The sequence below is a fragment of the Eublepharis macularius genome, chromosome 4, assembly GCF_028583425.1.
Source record: "Eublepharis macularius isolate TG4126 chromosome 4, MPM_Emac_v1.0, whole genome shotgun sequence".
Classification (NCBI taxonomy): Eukaryota; Metazoa; Chordata; class Lepidosauria; order Squamata; family Eublepharidae; genus Eublepharis; species Eublepharis macularius.
The window spans coordinates 183,607,277-183,620,167 of NC_072793.1; the positions used below are offsets into that span (position 1 = coordinate 183,607,277).

Below are 12,891 nucleotides of genomic sequence, written 5' to 3' on the forward strand. Positions count from 1 at the left end.
TCGTGCCTAGCAATCATTGGAGGGATGGATTGGACGCATTCAGTTGGAACTGGCTGATCTAATCTCCCCCTCCCCACTGGAAAATGCTGGATATTCTGCTAACACACTAAGAAAACTCTTTTTTTTAATAAAAATTTTTATTGGATTAGAAATCATTATAATATCCATTGCAATCAATTTCCTTTAAATATTCCAATTCTAACCCCCTCCCTTTCCCCCCCTTTTCTTGACTTCCAACAGTTTTCCAACCCCTTGTCTGTCTTTTTTCTTACTCATTTCAAACTTACTTTATCTATTAAACATATACTTTCACTCTCTTCTAAGCTTATCTATTATAACACAGTGCTATCTCTGTTTCCCTTCCCACTTAACTTGTCAACTAGATAATACATTCCTGGCATATATTCTTTAATAGTAATAATCATTTGGCTAATTTTGGTACTCTGTACTCTATCTTACTCGTTATAATCTCGTCTTCAATATGGGACAAACAATTTGTCCCTCATTCTACATAACTTTGGGTACTTCTATAAACAATGTATACATTCAATATAAATCAATCAATTTAACTTATACTCTGTATGTTACTCTTTACTTCCTTCTACATATCTTATCTTCATACTATTTTAATTATCTAGTTTCTCCATTATACAACTGTCTACCAAAAATAGTCAATCAATTTAACCCATATATACATTCAGCATAAGTCAATCAATGTAACTTATATTCTGTATGTTACTATATATTTTTTTTCACCTTACTTATGTTCATTCATTTTGATTATATAATTTCTCCATTATACAATTATCTGCCAGAAATGAAATTAGTTAGTTTCTATCCTTATAATTCTTATAATAACACCTCTATTACTTAATACTATATATAATAGTCAAATAGAATAGTTGCTTAGAAATTCTCATGTAACTCTCCACCCCCCGGTAAAGTCACTTCCCTCTTCTTTTATTGTATTTCAATAATTTTCAAACTGCCACAGTTCTCCTCCCACCTCCCATTTTTTCACCAAATATTGTTTCAGCTTCTCCCAATCCGTGTTAAACTGTCCTGGATCAAGATCTCTCAGTTTCCTTGTCATTTTGTCCATTTCCACCATGTACAGCAATTTATAAATCCAGTCCTCAATAGTTGGCACTTCTTGTACTTTCCACTTTTGCGCATACAAAAGTCTGGCCGCTGCTGTCATATAAAATAGCAATGTCCTGTATTGTGCTGGAATGTCCTCCATTTCCAAGTTCAGTAGCAGGAGTTCTGGGTTCTTATTAACTTGAAATTATAAAATCTCACTTATTACTCTTATTATTTCCCCCAGTACTGCCTAGCTACCTCACAAGTCCACCACATGTGATACAAAGATCCTTCATGCTTTTTACATTTCCAGCATTTATTAGACGTATTCAAATTCCCTAGCGCAATTTTCTTTGGTGTCAAATACCAACGGTAAATCATTTTGTAGACATTCTCTTTAATATTGGTGCATGTCGTGATCTTCAACGTATTTTTCCACAAGTATTCCCACGCCTCCATTGTTATTTCTTTATTAAACTTTATAGCCCACTTCACCATTTGCACTTTAACTGTCTCATCTTCAGTGTACCATTTTAACAACACTTTATAAGCCTTAGAGATTTCCTTTTTGTCCTCTTGTAGAATTACCTCCTCTAATTCCGAATTCTCCGTTCTTATCCCTCCCTTCGCACAGTCCGAGTTATAAAGATCTCTAATCTGTCTGTATTGAAACCAACCGTAACTTGGAGACAGCTCATCTTGCGTCTTTATTCTTAGTTTAGAAAATTCTATTCGTGTTATCTCCTTGTACGTTAAGAACTGTTGTTCATTATCGACAGTTCTCGGATCTATTACTTCGTAAGGAACCACCCAGGAGGGAATTCCTTCCTGTAGGTAATCTCTGTACTTCTTCCAAATTGTGAAGAGGCTTCTCCACACTAAGAAAACTCTCTTTCCAAACTGCTAAAACATGGCAAGTATCTTTGATCAGCTGAATTGGTGCTCTCGAAGCTGGAAGTAACTACTTCCATTAGAGTTTTTCCAGCCTCAGAGAAAAAATAATAACAGCAAACTCAGCTTATATATCTCTCTGCTTCTGTACATGCAGAATGGCTCTTTACCTTGACCTGCCAATCCAGCCATGTGGATCCAGCCTGAGTAATCAACTGGCCAGACTACTATAACATGCTCTTCATAGATCTGCCCTGGAAGATAGAAATGTCAGCAGCTGCAGAACGTCAGAATGGGATCACAATTAAAATTTAGGCAAAGCATACATATACATAATCAAAAAGAGTCCAGTAGCACCTTTAAGACTAACCAATTTTATTGTAGCATAAGCTTTCGAGAATCACAGTTCTCTTCATCAGATGTCTTAAAAGTGCGACTGGACTCTTTTTGATTTTGCTACTACAGACTAAAACGGCTAACTCCTCTGGATATTATACATACTGTATAGTTTTCAGGTTTCATTCCAGGTTCTGTTTGTTACCTCAAAATATGTCAGGGTCTCGATTCCACATAGCCACAGGGCCTCCTCATTCAACATGATAAGCTGCAACAGCTCCGCTCACCTGAGCAATGTTAACATGGAAGAGGAATGGCTACCTGTACAGAAGCATTCTCTCTTGAGGCCTTTGCTGAGTGGAATAGGCTGTGTGTGGAAGAGCTCCCACAATAGTATTAATTCCATACAAAAACACAATTTATAAAATGGAAACAGTGGTATTCTCTTTATAAAACTACCCTCTTGAGAAGAAAAGGGATGTAGTTTTAATCTTCAAAGCATGTAATCAGTTTTTCTGAATTAACATATTGTACACCTATTATATTATTGAATTCACTTCTAATTTTCTGATACAATTTGCTTTGATGCAATGTGTTTCCACACTACAGAAATTTCTAGGTTTTTGTACTGGGATGAGTTATTTTAATGGGAAGGAAGCTTTCTACATTGAATGAAGATATTGGAACACTTCAGGCTGTCTCCTGCGAGTGAATTCTTTGATAGGAATTCAGTCTATCCCTCCTGCCAAAGCTTTTCTCCCACTACAGACATTTATATTTTTCTCCCTTGCATGAATTTTTTGATGGGTATTGAGGTTTCCTTTCAAGCTGAAGCTTCTCCCACACTCCTGGCATTTATATGGTTTCTCCCTTGTGTGAATTCTTTGGTGGGAAGTAAGGTGTCCACTCAGACGGAAGCTTTTTCCACACTCCAGGCATTTATATGGTTTCTCCCCTGTGTGAATTCTTTGATGGTCAATAAGATGTCCACTCCATCTGAAACTTTTTCCACAATCCAGGCATTTATATGGTTTCTCCCCTGTGTGAATTCGTCGGTGGGCAGTAAGGATTACACTGTCATGGAAGCTTTTGCCACACTTTAGGCATGTATATGGTTTCTCCCCTGTGTGAATTCTTTGGTGAGCAGCAAGCTGTCCACTCCGTCTGAAGCTTTTTCCACACTCCAGGCATTCGTATGGTTTCTCCCCTTTATGAGTTCTTCGGTGGGCACTAAGGCTTCCCATCTCAACAAAGCTTTTTCCACACTCCAGGCATTTATAGGGCTTCTCCTTTGTGTGAATTCTTTGGTGGGAAGTGAGGTATCCACTCAGACGGAAACTTTTTCCACACTCCAGGCATTTATATGGTTTCTCCCCTGTGTGAATTGTTTGGTGGGCAATAATCTGACTACTGTGACTAAAGCTTTTTCTACACTCCAGGCATTTGTATGGCTTCTCCCCTGTGTGAATTGTTTGATGGGCAATAAGCTGTTCTCTCAATCTGAAGCTTTTCCCACACTCCAGGCATTTATATGGTTTCTCCCCTGTGTGAATTGTTTGGTGGGCAGTAAGATGTCCACTCCGACTAAATCTTTTTCTACACACCAGGCATTTGTATGGTTTCTCCCCCGTGTGAGTTCTTCGGTGGACAGTAAGGCTTTCATTGCGACTGAAGCTTTTTCCACACTCAAGGCACGCATATGGTTTCTCCCCTGTATGAATTCTTCGGTGGAGGGTAAGGTGTCCTCTCTGTCTGAAGCTTTTCCCACACTCCATGCATTTATATGGTTTCTCCCCCGTGTGAATTCTGTGATGGGAAGTTAGAGCATGTTTCTGTCCAAAAGTTTTTCCACACTCCAGACATTTAAATGTTCCCCTTGTATTATGGGTGTTCCAATGCATAGTCATATCTGATGTTTCAGAAAATCCTTCTGCACCCCCTGGGCATTCATCCCTATTGTCTCCTTTGGATATTTTTTGAAGGGGTGGGATTTCTTGAGAATTGTCATCTTGGAAAACGTCACAGTTTTCCCTCTCATTAAGTGGGTTTGTTTCTTCTACCACGCTCAGTGCATCACAATATTCAATGTTCTCTTCCACATCTGAATACGTGTGTTCTCTCCCCATCACTGGATATTCAGTTGCCACCTCCCATACACCATCTGAGGACAAAAAGAGAAACCTGGCATCAACACACATGCAAAAAACAGAGCCTAGAACTAAACCAATTGACACTGAGAAGAGTTCAAAAGAATGATGTCTGGACCCTTTATGCCTATGTTGGGAATGCTAGATGGTGTTGACCAATCGCTCGCTTGTGACAATTCAATAGGAAAATGCATTTTATGGGGACAATGATTGGTGCAGATTTCCTTTTTTGATGTGAACTTCAAGTCAGAGGGACTGACTCAAAATGCAGCAAGAAGACACTAAGTTTGTACTCAGAGAATGGATAGGTTGATTCTTTGCTCTTCCCAGGTCAGTGGGGGATGATGGAATTGGGGCAGTGCTAAAGGCCGTGTGGATTTCCTGTTTGAGGTGCCCGATCTACAAAGTTCTCTCTGGCCATAAATGGAAAGACATGTCCTGCTATCCTCAGATGGGTACCCCACAATTTCAGAAACAAATCTTCATCACCCTCTTTCTTTCAGTATAACAAAGGAGCAGGGGTCCAATCCAAGTCTTTAGCTTCAGCACCTCTTCCTTTTGTCAGACTGTGGCTAGATAAGGCACTCTCTACAAAGTTCCCTTTAGAAGCAAGAATAAGTCCAGTGTCTGGCAAAGGAAGCTTTATTGCAGAAAAGGTCCATTATAGTCCACTGTCCTGAATAGGAGACTCAGGATGGTACATGATCATTGTTACCAATGAAGAGCAAGCATAAGATACAGAGTAACAATACCCATCTGGATCAGCCTCCCCCCACAGTTCTCAAAACAACATCTCTCAGTCCTGGGAAGCTGCTCTCCTCCAAGGCCAATGCTTGGTGGAACGGTGTTAGACAAAACAGTCTCCTCCGGTGGGAATGCTGCCTGGGAACTGGTGCACCTGGGAAGAGAATACTCAAACACTAGGAGCATTAGAAAATGGAGTCAGTACAGTTTAGATATACACTGGACCTGACATTCTGCCCCCCTTAAAACAAATCCCCCCCTGGCTTATATGGATAGCGAGTATGAAAAGCTTTGGTTAATCTAGGAGCATGAACATGTGCAGAGTTCACCCATTCATCGTAACCAGAATCAAAGTCCTTCCACCTAATGAGGTAAAAAAGCTGATTTCGTTTGAGTTTAGAGTCCAAGATTTGTTGTACCTCATAGTGTGTTTGGTCGTCAATCAACGTTGGAATGGGTGGAGCTCTGACGTGCCATTTGTTGTCGGTGGGAGCTCTTTTTAGAAGACTGACATGGAACGTATCATGTACATGGCGCAGGTTCTTGGGCAGAGTTACAGCAACAGTCACTTTATTTATTATTTTGCGCACAGGAAAAGGTCCTAGGAATTTCAGGGCAAGTTTGCGGCTGGTCTGAGCAAGTCTTAGATTTTTAGTGGAAATATACACATGATCTCCAGGTTGTAATTCCCATTCGGCCGCACGATGGCGGTCTGCGTATTTTTTGTAATCCAGTTTGGCTTTGTCAAGGTGCTTCTTGATAAGATCCCATTGCTGCGCCGCCTCCCCCCACCACGAAGATACATCTGGCGATTTAGAGGAATGGAGAGGGGGGGCATCCAACGGGAAGGGATTGAAGTGAGTCCCGTAGACAATTTTGAAGGGGGCCTCCCCCGTTGAAGCGTGTACACTGTTGTTATAAGAGAACTCGGCCAGAGGGAGAAGGTCCACCCAATTATCTTGTTGAAAATTAATGTAGCAACGAAGGAACTGTTCTAAAATTTGGTTTGTTTTTTCGGATTGCCCGTCGGTTTGTGGGTGGTGGCTTGAACTGATGCCTTGTTCAATATTCAACATTTTCAAAAGCTCCCGCCAGAAGTTGGCAACGAACTGTCCGCCGCGATCCGAAATCACCTTGGACGGAAAAGAATGTAATTTTACGATGTGTTTTAGAAACAAATCTGCTAGTTTTCGAGCGGAGGGTATAGCAGTACAGGGGATAAAATGAGCTTGTTTGGAGAACAGATCTACCACCACTAAAATGCAATTATGTCCTTTTGAGATAGGTAGATCAGTGATAAAGTCCATAGATATTATTTCCCAGGGTTTGTTTGGCGTTTCCAATGGTTGCAGGAGACCCGGAGGCTTCCCTTTTCTGGTTTTGGCGCTGAGGCAAATAGGACAGGAACTAACGTATTGGGAAATGTCTTTGCGCATGCCCGGCCACCAGAATTGTCTTTGGATTAGGTGCAAAGTTTTCAGATACCCATAATGTCCAGCAGTGGGAGCGTCATGACAGCGCTGCAAAACTTCCAGTCTGAGGCTGTCTGGGACATAAAATTTGCTCCCGGCTAGCCAATCCCCTTGTGGGGCTTGGGTTAGTTTGCTTCGCGGAGCCTTATCCCCCTCCTTCTCCACCTCAGTTTTAAGTTTCGATTTCCACTCTTGGTTGGCCGGGAGGGGCTGCTTGGCACGGCTGCGAGTAGTCACCACGCCCCCAAGTTGCGTAGGCGAGAAGACAGTGTCGACAGTCTCCTCCCGTTTGCTCTTATGTTGGGGCATGCGCGATAGGGCGTCGGCCAAAAAGTTAGTTTTGCCTGGGAGATAATTTAGAGTGAAGTTGAATTTGGAAAAGAATTCCGCCCAACGCAATTGCTTGGCATTCAGTCTGCGTGGGCTTCGGAGGGCCTCCAGATTTTTGTGATCCGTCCAGACCTCGAAAGGGTATCGCGCCCCCTCCAGCCAATGTCTCCAGTTAGTAAGGGCCGCTTTTACGGCAAAGGCCTCCTTCTCCCACACATTCCAATTCCTTTCCGCCTCCGAAAATTTTCTAGACAAGAAAGCACACGGCCGCAACCTGCCATCCTCCCCCTTCTGCAGTAAAACCCCTCCTATCGCCGTATCGCTGGCGTCAACCTGTACTATGAAAGGGGAATGTTCGTTTGGGTGGGAGAGGATGGGTTCCGTTACAAATTGCTTTTTTAGACAATCGAAGGCCGTTTGGCAATCGGGGGTCCAGCGCAGTTTGGCAGAGGGTTTTTTAGCTTGATCCCCTTTATCTTTGGTTTTCAGCAAGTCTGTTAAAGGGAGCGTGATTTGGGCGAAATTTGCTATGAAGTCTCTATAGAAGTTGGCAAAACCCAGGAAGGATTGCAGTTCTTTACGGGTGGTGGGTGTCTGCCAGTCCTGGATCGCCTGTATTTTGGCTGGATCCATTTTCAGGCCTTCTTGGGAGATACAATAACCGAGGTAAGTGAGTTCGGTTTTATGGAATTCACATTTGGACAGTTTGATGGGCAGCTTATTCTCCATCAGGGTGGCTAAAACCTTTTGTACCGTTTGAACATGTTCTTCCTCGGTGTCTGAGTAAATTAACACATCATCAAGGTACACTACCACCCCTTTGTATAGAAATTCGTGTAGAACTTCGTTTATCATGGACATGAATACGGACGGGGCTCCCGTCAAACCAAAAGGCATAACTAAGTATTCATATTGTCCGAGGGGCGTATTGAAAGCGGTTTTCCACTCATCTCCTGCCTTGATACGAACGTGGAAGTAAGCATCTTTCAGATCTAATTTCGTAAAGATCTTACCTTGGGCCACGACGTTGAGAAGGTCTCGGATGAGCGGTATAGGATAGGCGTTGTTGGTGGACACTGCATTCAAGCCTCGGAAATCTGTGCACAGTCGAAGTCCCCCATCCTTCTTTTTCACGAAGAGGACTGGCGCGGCGTGGGGGCTAGCGGCTGGGCGGATGAACCCTCGTTGGAGGTTGGTGTCGATGAATTTCCGGAGCTCTTCGCGTTCATGGAGACTCATGGGATAAAGTCGTCCTTTGGGCAGTGAGGCTCCGGGTAAAATTTCTACCGCACAGTCCGTTCGTCGGTGCGGGGGTAGAGTATCTGCTTCCTCTTCTGAGAAAGCATTTAGAAAAGGCCAGTACGGTTCGGGTATTTGGTTGACTTCTTCTTGGGTGAGAAGGGCCTTTTCTTTATGAGTCGGATCTTCGCCCCAGTTTTGATTCCAACGGTGATTTTTGCAGTTGGTATGACTGAAGGTAATACATCCTTGTGCCCAGTCTATGTAGGGATTGTGATCACACAGCCATTTGCTGCCTAAAATTAACGGGTACTTGGCAGTCGAGCTGATGACAAAGGACCTCTTCTCCCAATGTTGTCCCATGCCTGTGATCACTGGGATGGTTTCAGTTGTTACAGGATTCATGTTGGTACCATCCATTTGCTCAAAGATTACTGGGTTTTGTAGATCCCGAGTAGGTAGGACTAGTCCATTGACTAGAGCAGGGGCAATGATGTCTCTTGAGCAGCCCGAGTCAATCAGAGCTTGCACCCGAATATGCATCTTCCTCTCTGGGTTGATTAGAGTCACTGGCATGAATAAGATGGACCCAGGCGGCCGGTTCCGTGCAGGGACGGGCTTAGGACGGATCTGTCGTTTGGGTCCTTTCACGACAGATCCATTTCGTTTCCCGACTGGGGACTTTCTGGAGTAGCTTCCGCGGTTGGGGAAGCGGGATCGTATTCCATGACTTCTTCCGCTTCCAGCCCCCTCTCCGAGGCTGGCCTTTGGGAAGCGCCGCGGCCTCTATTTGCTCGGGGTGCTGGAGTCGGGCGTTGGAGCATAGGAAACGGAGCAAGGGTTGGACGCCGTAATTGGAGCGGAGGTCTTTGCACAGGCCGGTAAGGGCATTGTGCTGCAAAGTGACCAGCTTGTCCGCATTGCAAACATAGCCCTTGTTGCCATCTAGCATCTCTCGCTCCACGGGTGGCGTAGCTAGCTCCCCGTGTTCCCCTTTGTAAGGTCAGTGGCCTTCTTTGTCCCGTTTGTTGTTGTTGTTCAACCAAACGGACTTCCAGCATGCGATTTTCTACTTCGCAAACAAGTTGGATCCACCCTAACAACGTGGGGGGATTGTCTTGCATGAGGGCTCTGTCCAAAAGTCTCGGGTTAAGGCCTTGTTTGAACAGAATAATTTTGGTGGACTCCTCACACCTAGGGCACTTGGCTGCTAATTGCCGGAATTTTGTGACATAGTCTCTTGCTGACGTGCTGCCTTGTTTGATGGCTTGCAATTCTGTTCGGGCCCGGGTTTCTTCTAAGGGGTCTTCATACTGCGCTCGAATAGCATCCACTAACCCCTGAAGAGTATCGAGTTCTGGGGCCCCAACATTGTATAGTCCTACATACCAGTCTGCTGCTTTGCCCTGTAAACGAGATCCAAGATGTTCGATTTGACTGGCCTCACTGCCGAAGAGGTGCCCCCACCGGTTGAAAAACTGTACCACTTGGACTAGGAAAAATCCCAATTTGGATGGATCTCCATCGAAGGTGGTTTCCAGCTTCACCCAACCCATCGGGAGTTCCTGTCTCGGAGCAGGTGCTGGGTAAAAGTCCATCGGCAGTCTTAGTTGCGCCTGAGGAACAGGAGGAGGTAACTGGAGTCTCGGTTGGGGCAACGGTGCCTGCTGTGCGGGTGGCGGTTGAACTTGCGGTGCCGGCTGGGGTTGGGCTGGTTGTGCGGGCGGAGGTTGCCGTGGTTGCTGTGTCGGGGTTGGTCTTGGTTGGGCCGGAGGCTGTAGTGGCAGGCGAGCAGGAGGCGGCAGTCTCGGTCTGGCCGGTAACACGGGAGGTGTTAGTGGCAGCTGTCGAGGTGGAGGAGGTTGGTGTGGGAGAGTGGAAATCGGCCGCTGAGGAGGGGGTTGAAGGTGTCGTAGTGGTGCAGGCCGTCCCGGTTGATTCGGGGGTGGTAAAACGGGCTGGTCCTGGGGCTGCTGCAATAATATGAGCTGCGGTCGAGGTGAGAGAGGCCGCAGCGGCGAGGGTTGAACCGGTGGAAGGCCGCGCGGGCTTGCCCCTCCGGGTGTTGTTAATCTGGGAAGCAGCGGCTGGCCTCTTGGCGCTGTTAGACCGTCCCCCGTAGGTTGCCCGGCGGGGACAATGTCTCGCGGTTGACGAGGGGCTCCCTCCTCAGAGGGAGCCGCGGGTGCTCCCTCTTGGTCCGGCCGGACCGTTATAGAAGAAGTAAGAGGGGGTCTCACCGGTGTATCACTGGGCTTTTCTTCCCCTTCCGTAGGCCTCTCAGCGGGAGTCCCGTCTGGCGGCACATCTCCTGCCTGGTTAGGAAGTTCGGTGGGGGTCTCCCCGGGTGGCTCAACCGGGTCTCCCTTGCTCGGTGGAATTTCCTGCTGTGCTGGAAGTTCCTTGGGTTGCTCTCCCGTCTCGGCCGGATGGGTGTCCCCTTCGCTGGTAGGTAACGGCCGCTGCTGGACATTCTCCATCGGGTAGGAGATAACACTTTGAAGGGTAGCTATCTGTACCGCCATCTCTTCAGCGGACAGTCTTTCCCCTGCTCCCATTGCCGAAATTAAATGGATGGCATGGGCCAAACTTTCTTCCATATCCATCAGTTTAGCTTCTAGCTGTTGCATTCGACTTGCCCCCGGTTGCTCGCTTATGGAAGCTTCATTCGTTGCACTCACCGGGGACAAGGGGCCCCAAGGAGGAGGGTCCCCTTGGACGACTCTCGATCTCGCAGCTAGGATTCCCTTGGCCATACCCGTCACGGCCGAGATGCTGGTATCCACCGCATAGGTGCGACCTTGTATCTGCTCCCAACTTTGTTCAGGGACCTCCGTTGGCTCTTTCCACGGAACAAGTTCGGAGTAATCCCAACTCAGGGCGCCGCGGCGAGACGTGTCCCCCTCCGCCTGTTCGGACGTCCTGTTCCAATATCGCCATGGTTGGCTGCTGTCTAGCTCCGGGACGGTTCCTAGGCTTCGGCGCCCTTCCATCGAAACTAGTGGATGAAGTCCACCTGCCCGACGCTCTCTGGTTTCTCGGGGTCTGGCTCCCCACTCTGACGGGGTGGGTACCGAAATCAAAGGGAGAGCAGTCGCTTTCGGCCTTGCCCCGAGGTTGGTTTCGGTCTCGGCCCGAGTACTGAGGTCGATGAGAGGCGGGGTGGAAGTGGAGGCTCCGGTTCCGTTCCCGGTTGCTCCCAGCTCCTGGGAGTCTTGGGCTTGCACGGGTTGCTCAGGTTGATTGTCGGGAGACGCATACGGATCAAACAAAGGATCCCTGTCCGGGACAACCTTGGATTCCGCTGGGCCCGACTCAGACATGATTGGTAACAAAATGTCAGACTGTGGCTAGATAAGGCACTCTCTACAAAGTTCCCTTTAGAAGCAAGAATAAGTCCAGTGTCTGGCAAAGGAAGCTTTATTGCAGAAAAGGTCCATTATAGTCCACTGTCCTGAATAGGAGACTCAGGATGGTACATGATCATTGTTACCAATGAAGAGCAAGCATAAGATACAGAGTAACAATACCCATCTGGATCAGCCTCCCCCCACAGTTCTCAAAACAACATCTCTCAGTCCTGGGAAGCTGCTCTCCTCCAAGGCCAATGCTTGGTGGAACGGTGTTAGACAAAACAGTCTCCTCCGGTGGGAATGCTGCCTGGGAACTGGTGCACCTGGGAAGAGAATACTCAAACACTAGGAGCATTAGAAAATGGAGTCAGTACAGTTTAGATATACACTGGACCTGACACCTTTAACAATAAAACATGGGAAGGAAGCAGAAATGGGGGGGGGAATAAAGGGTCCAGCATACATTCAAGAAGAGAACCGAACCCAGGAAAGGGCGTCACTCTCACTTCAGTTCCACCCCCGGCAGGCCCAGGGCCCCTGCGGATCCTCAGCCTGGGCTACATTCAGCTCAGCTCAGACCTCCCCTGCTAACTCTGTGGCACTTTCATCCTGCACCCTTGGAGGCTCCTGTATTCCAAGGGTGTGTTCTAATGTGTTCCATCTAATGAGCTTTTTCACTACAGGCTCAATATAATAAACTAGAAACAACGCCCAGGCTCTAGAAAGGGGAGAGCGGATAGGCAGGCATTCCCTCCTCCTCCATCACTGATCCTGGCCAGTGAAGGGAGGGGGTGGACATTGCCACCTGCTCCACACCTGATCTCAGCAACATGAAGGGGTGGTGGGCTTTGCTACTTGCTGCACGCCTGATACAGTTTGGGTAAATGGGGGCAGGCATTGCCACCTGCTCCACTCCTGATCCCTGCCAGGTGAAAGGAAAACTGGCATTGCCTTCTGTTCTGTGCCAGGTTATGGCTGAGTGAAGCGGGGGGGGGGGGAGGCATTGCTGCCTGCTCCAAGCCTGATCCTAGCTGGGTGAAGGGGAGTGGTCATTGCCACCTGTTCCCTGCTGGGTGAAGGGAGGATCTGGCATTACTTCCTGCTCCTCGCCTGATCCAGACAGTTTAAAGCGGGCAGTGGGCTTTGCTATGTGCAAGGGGGGCACGCATTGCTGCCTGCTCCAAGCCTGATCCTAGCTGGGTGAAGTGGGTGTGAGCATTGCCACCGTCTCTGCTCCTGATTCCGGCAGGTTGAAGAGGGGCGGAGATTGCTGCCTCCTTGGTGCCTGATTCCATC

The 12,891-nt window shown here is 47.1% G+C and overlaps 1 protein-coding gene across 1 annotated transcript in view; it reads right to left on the reverse strand.

Annotated features, from left to right (window-relative positions):
- Positions 1-236: 236 nt before the first annotated feature.
- The window catches only part of LOC129329136 (zinc finger protein ZFP2-like), a 35,705-nt gene continuing 23,050 nt past the window's right edge, over positions 237-12,891 (reverse strand). The window contains exon 6 of the mRNA XM_054978576.1: positions 237-4,471. Coding sequence (XP_054834551.1) covers positions 3,039-4,471 — 1,433 coding nt within the window. The 3' untranslated portion in view covers positions 237-3,038. The remainder of the gene's footprint in view (positions 4,472-12,891) is intronic.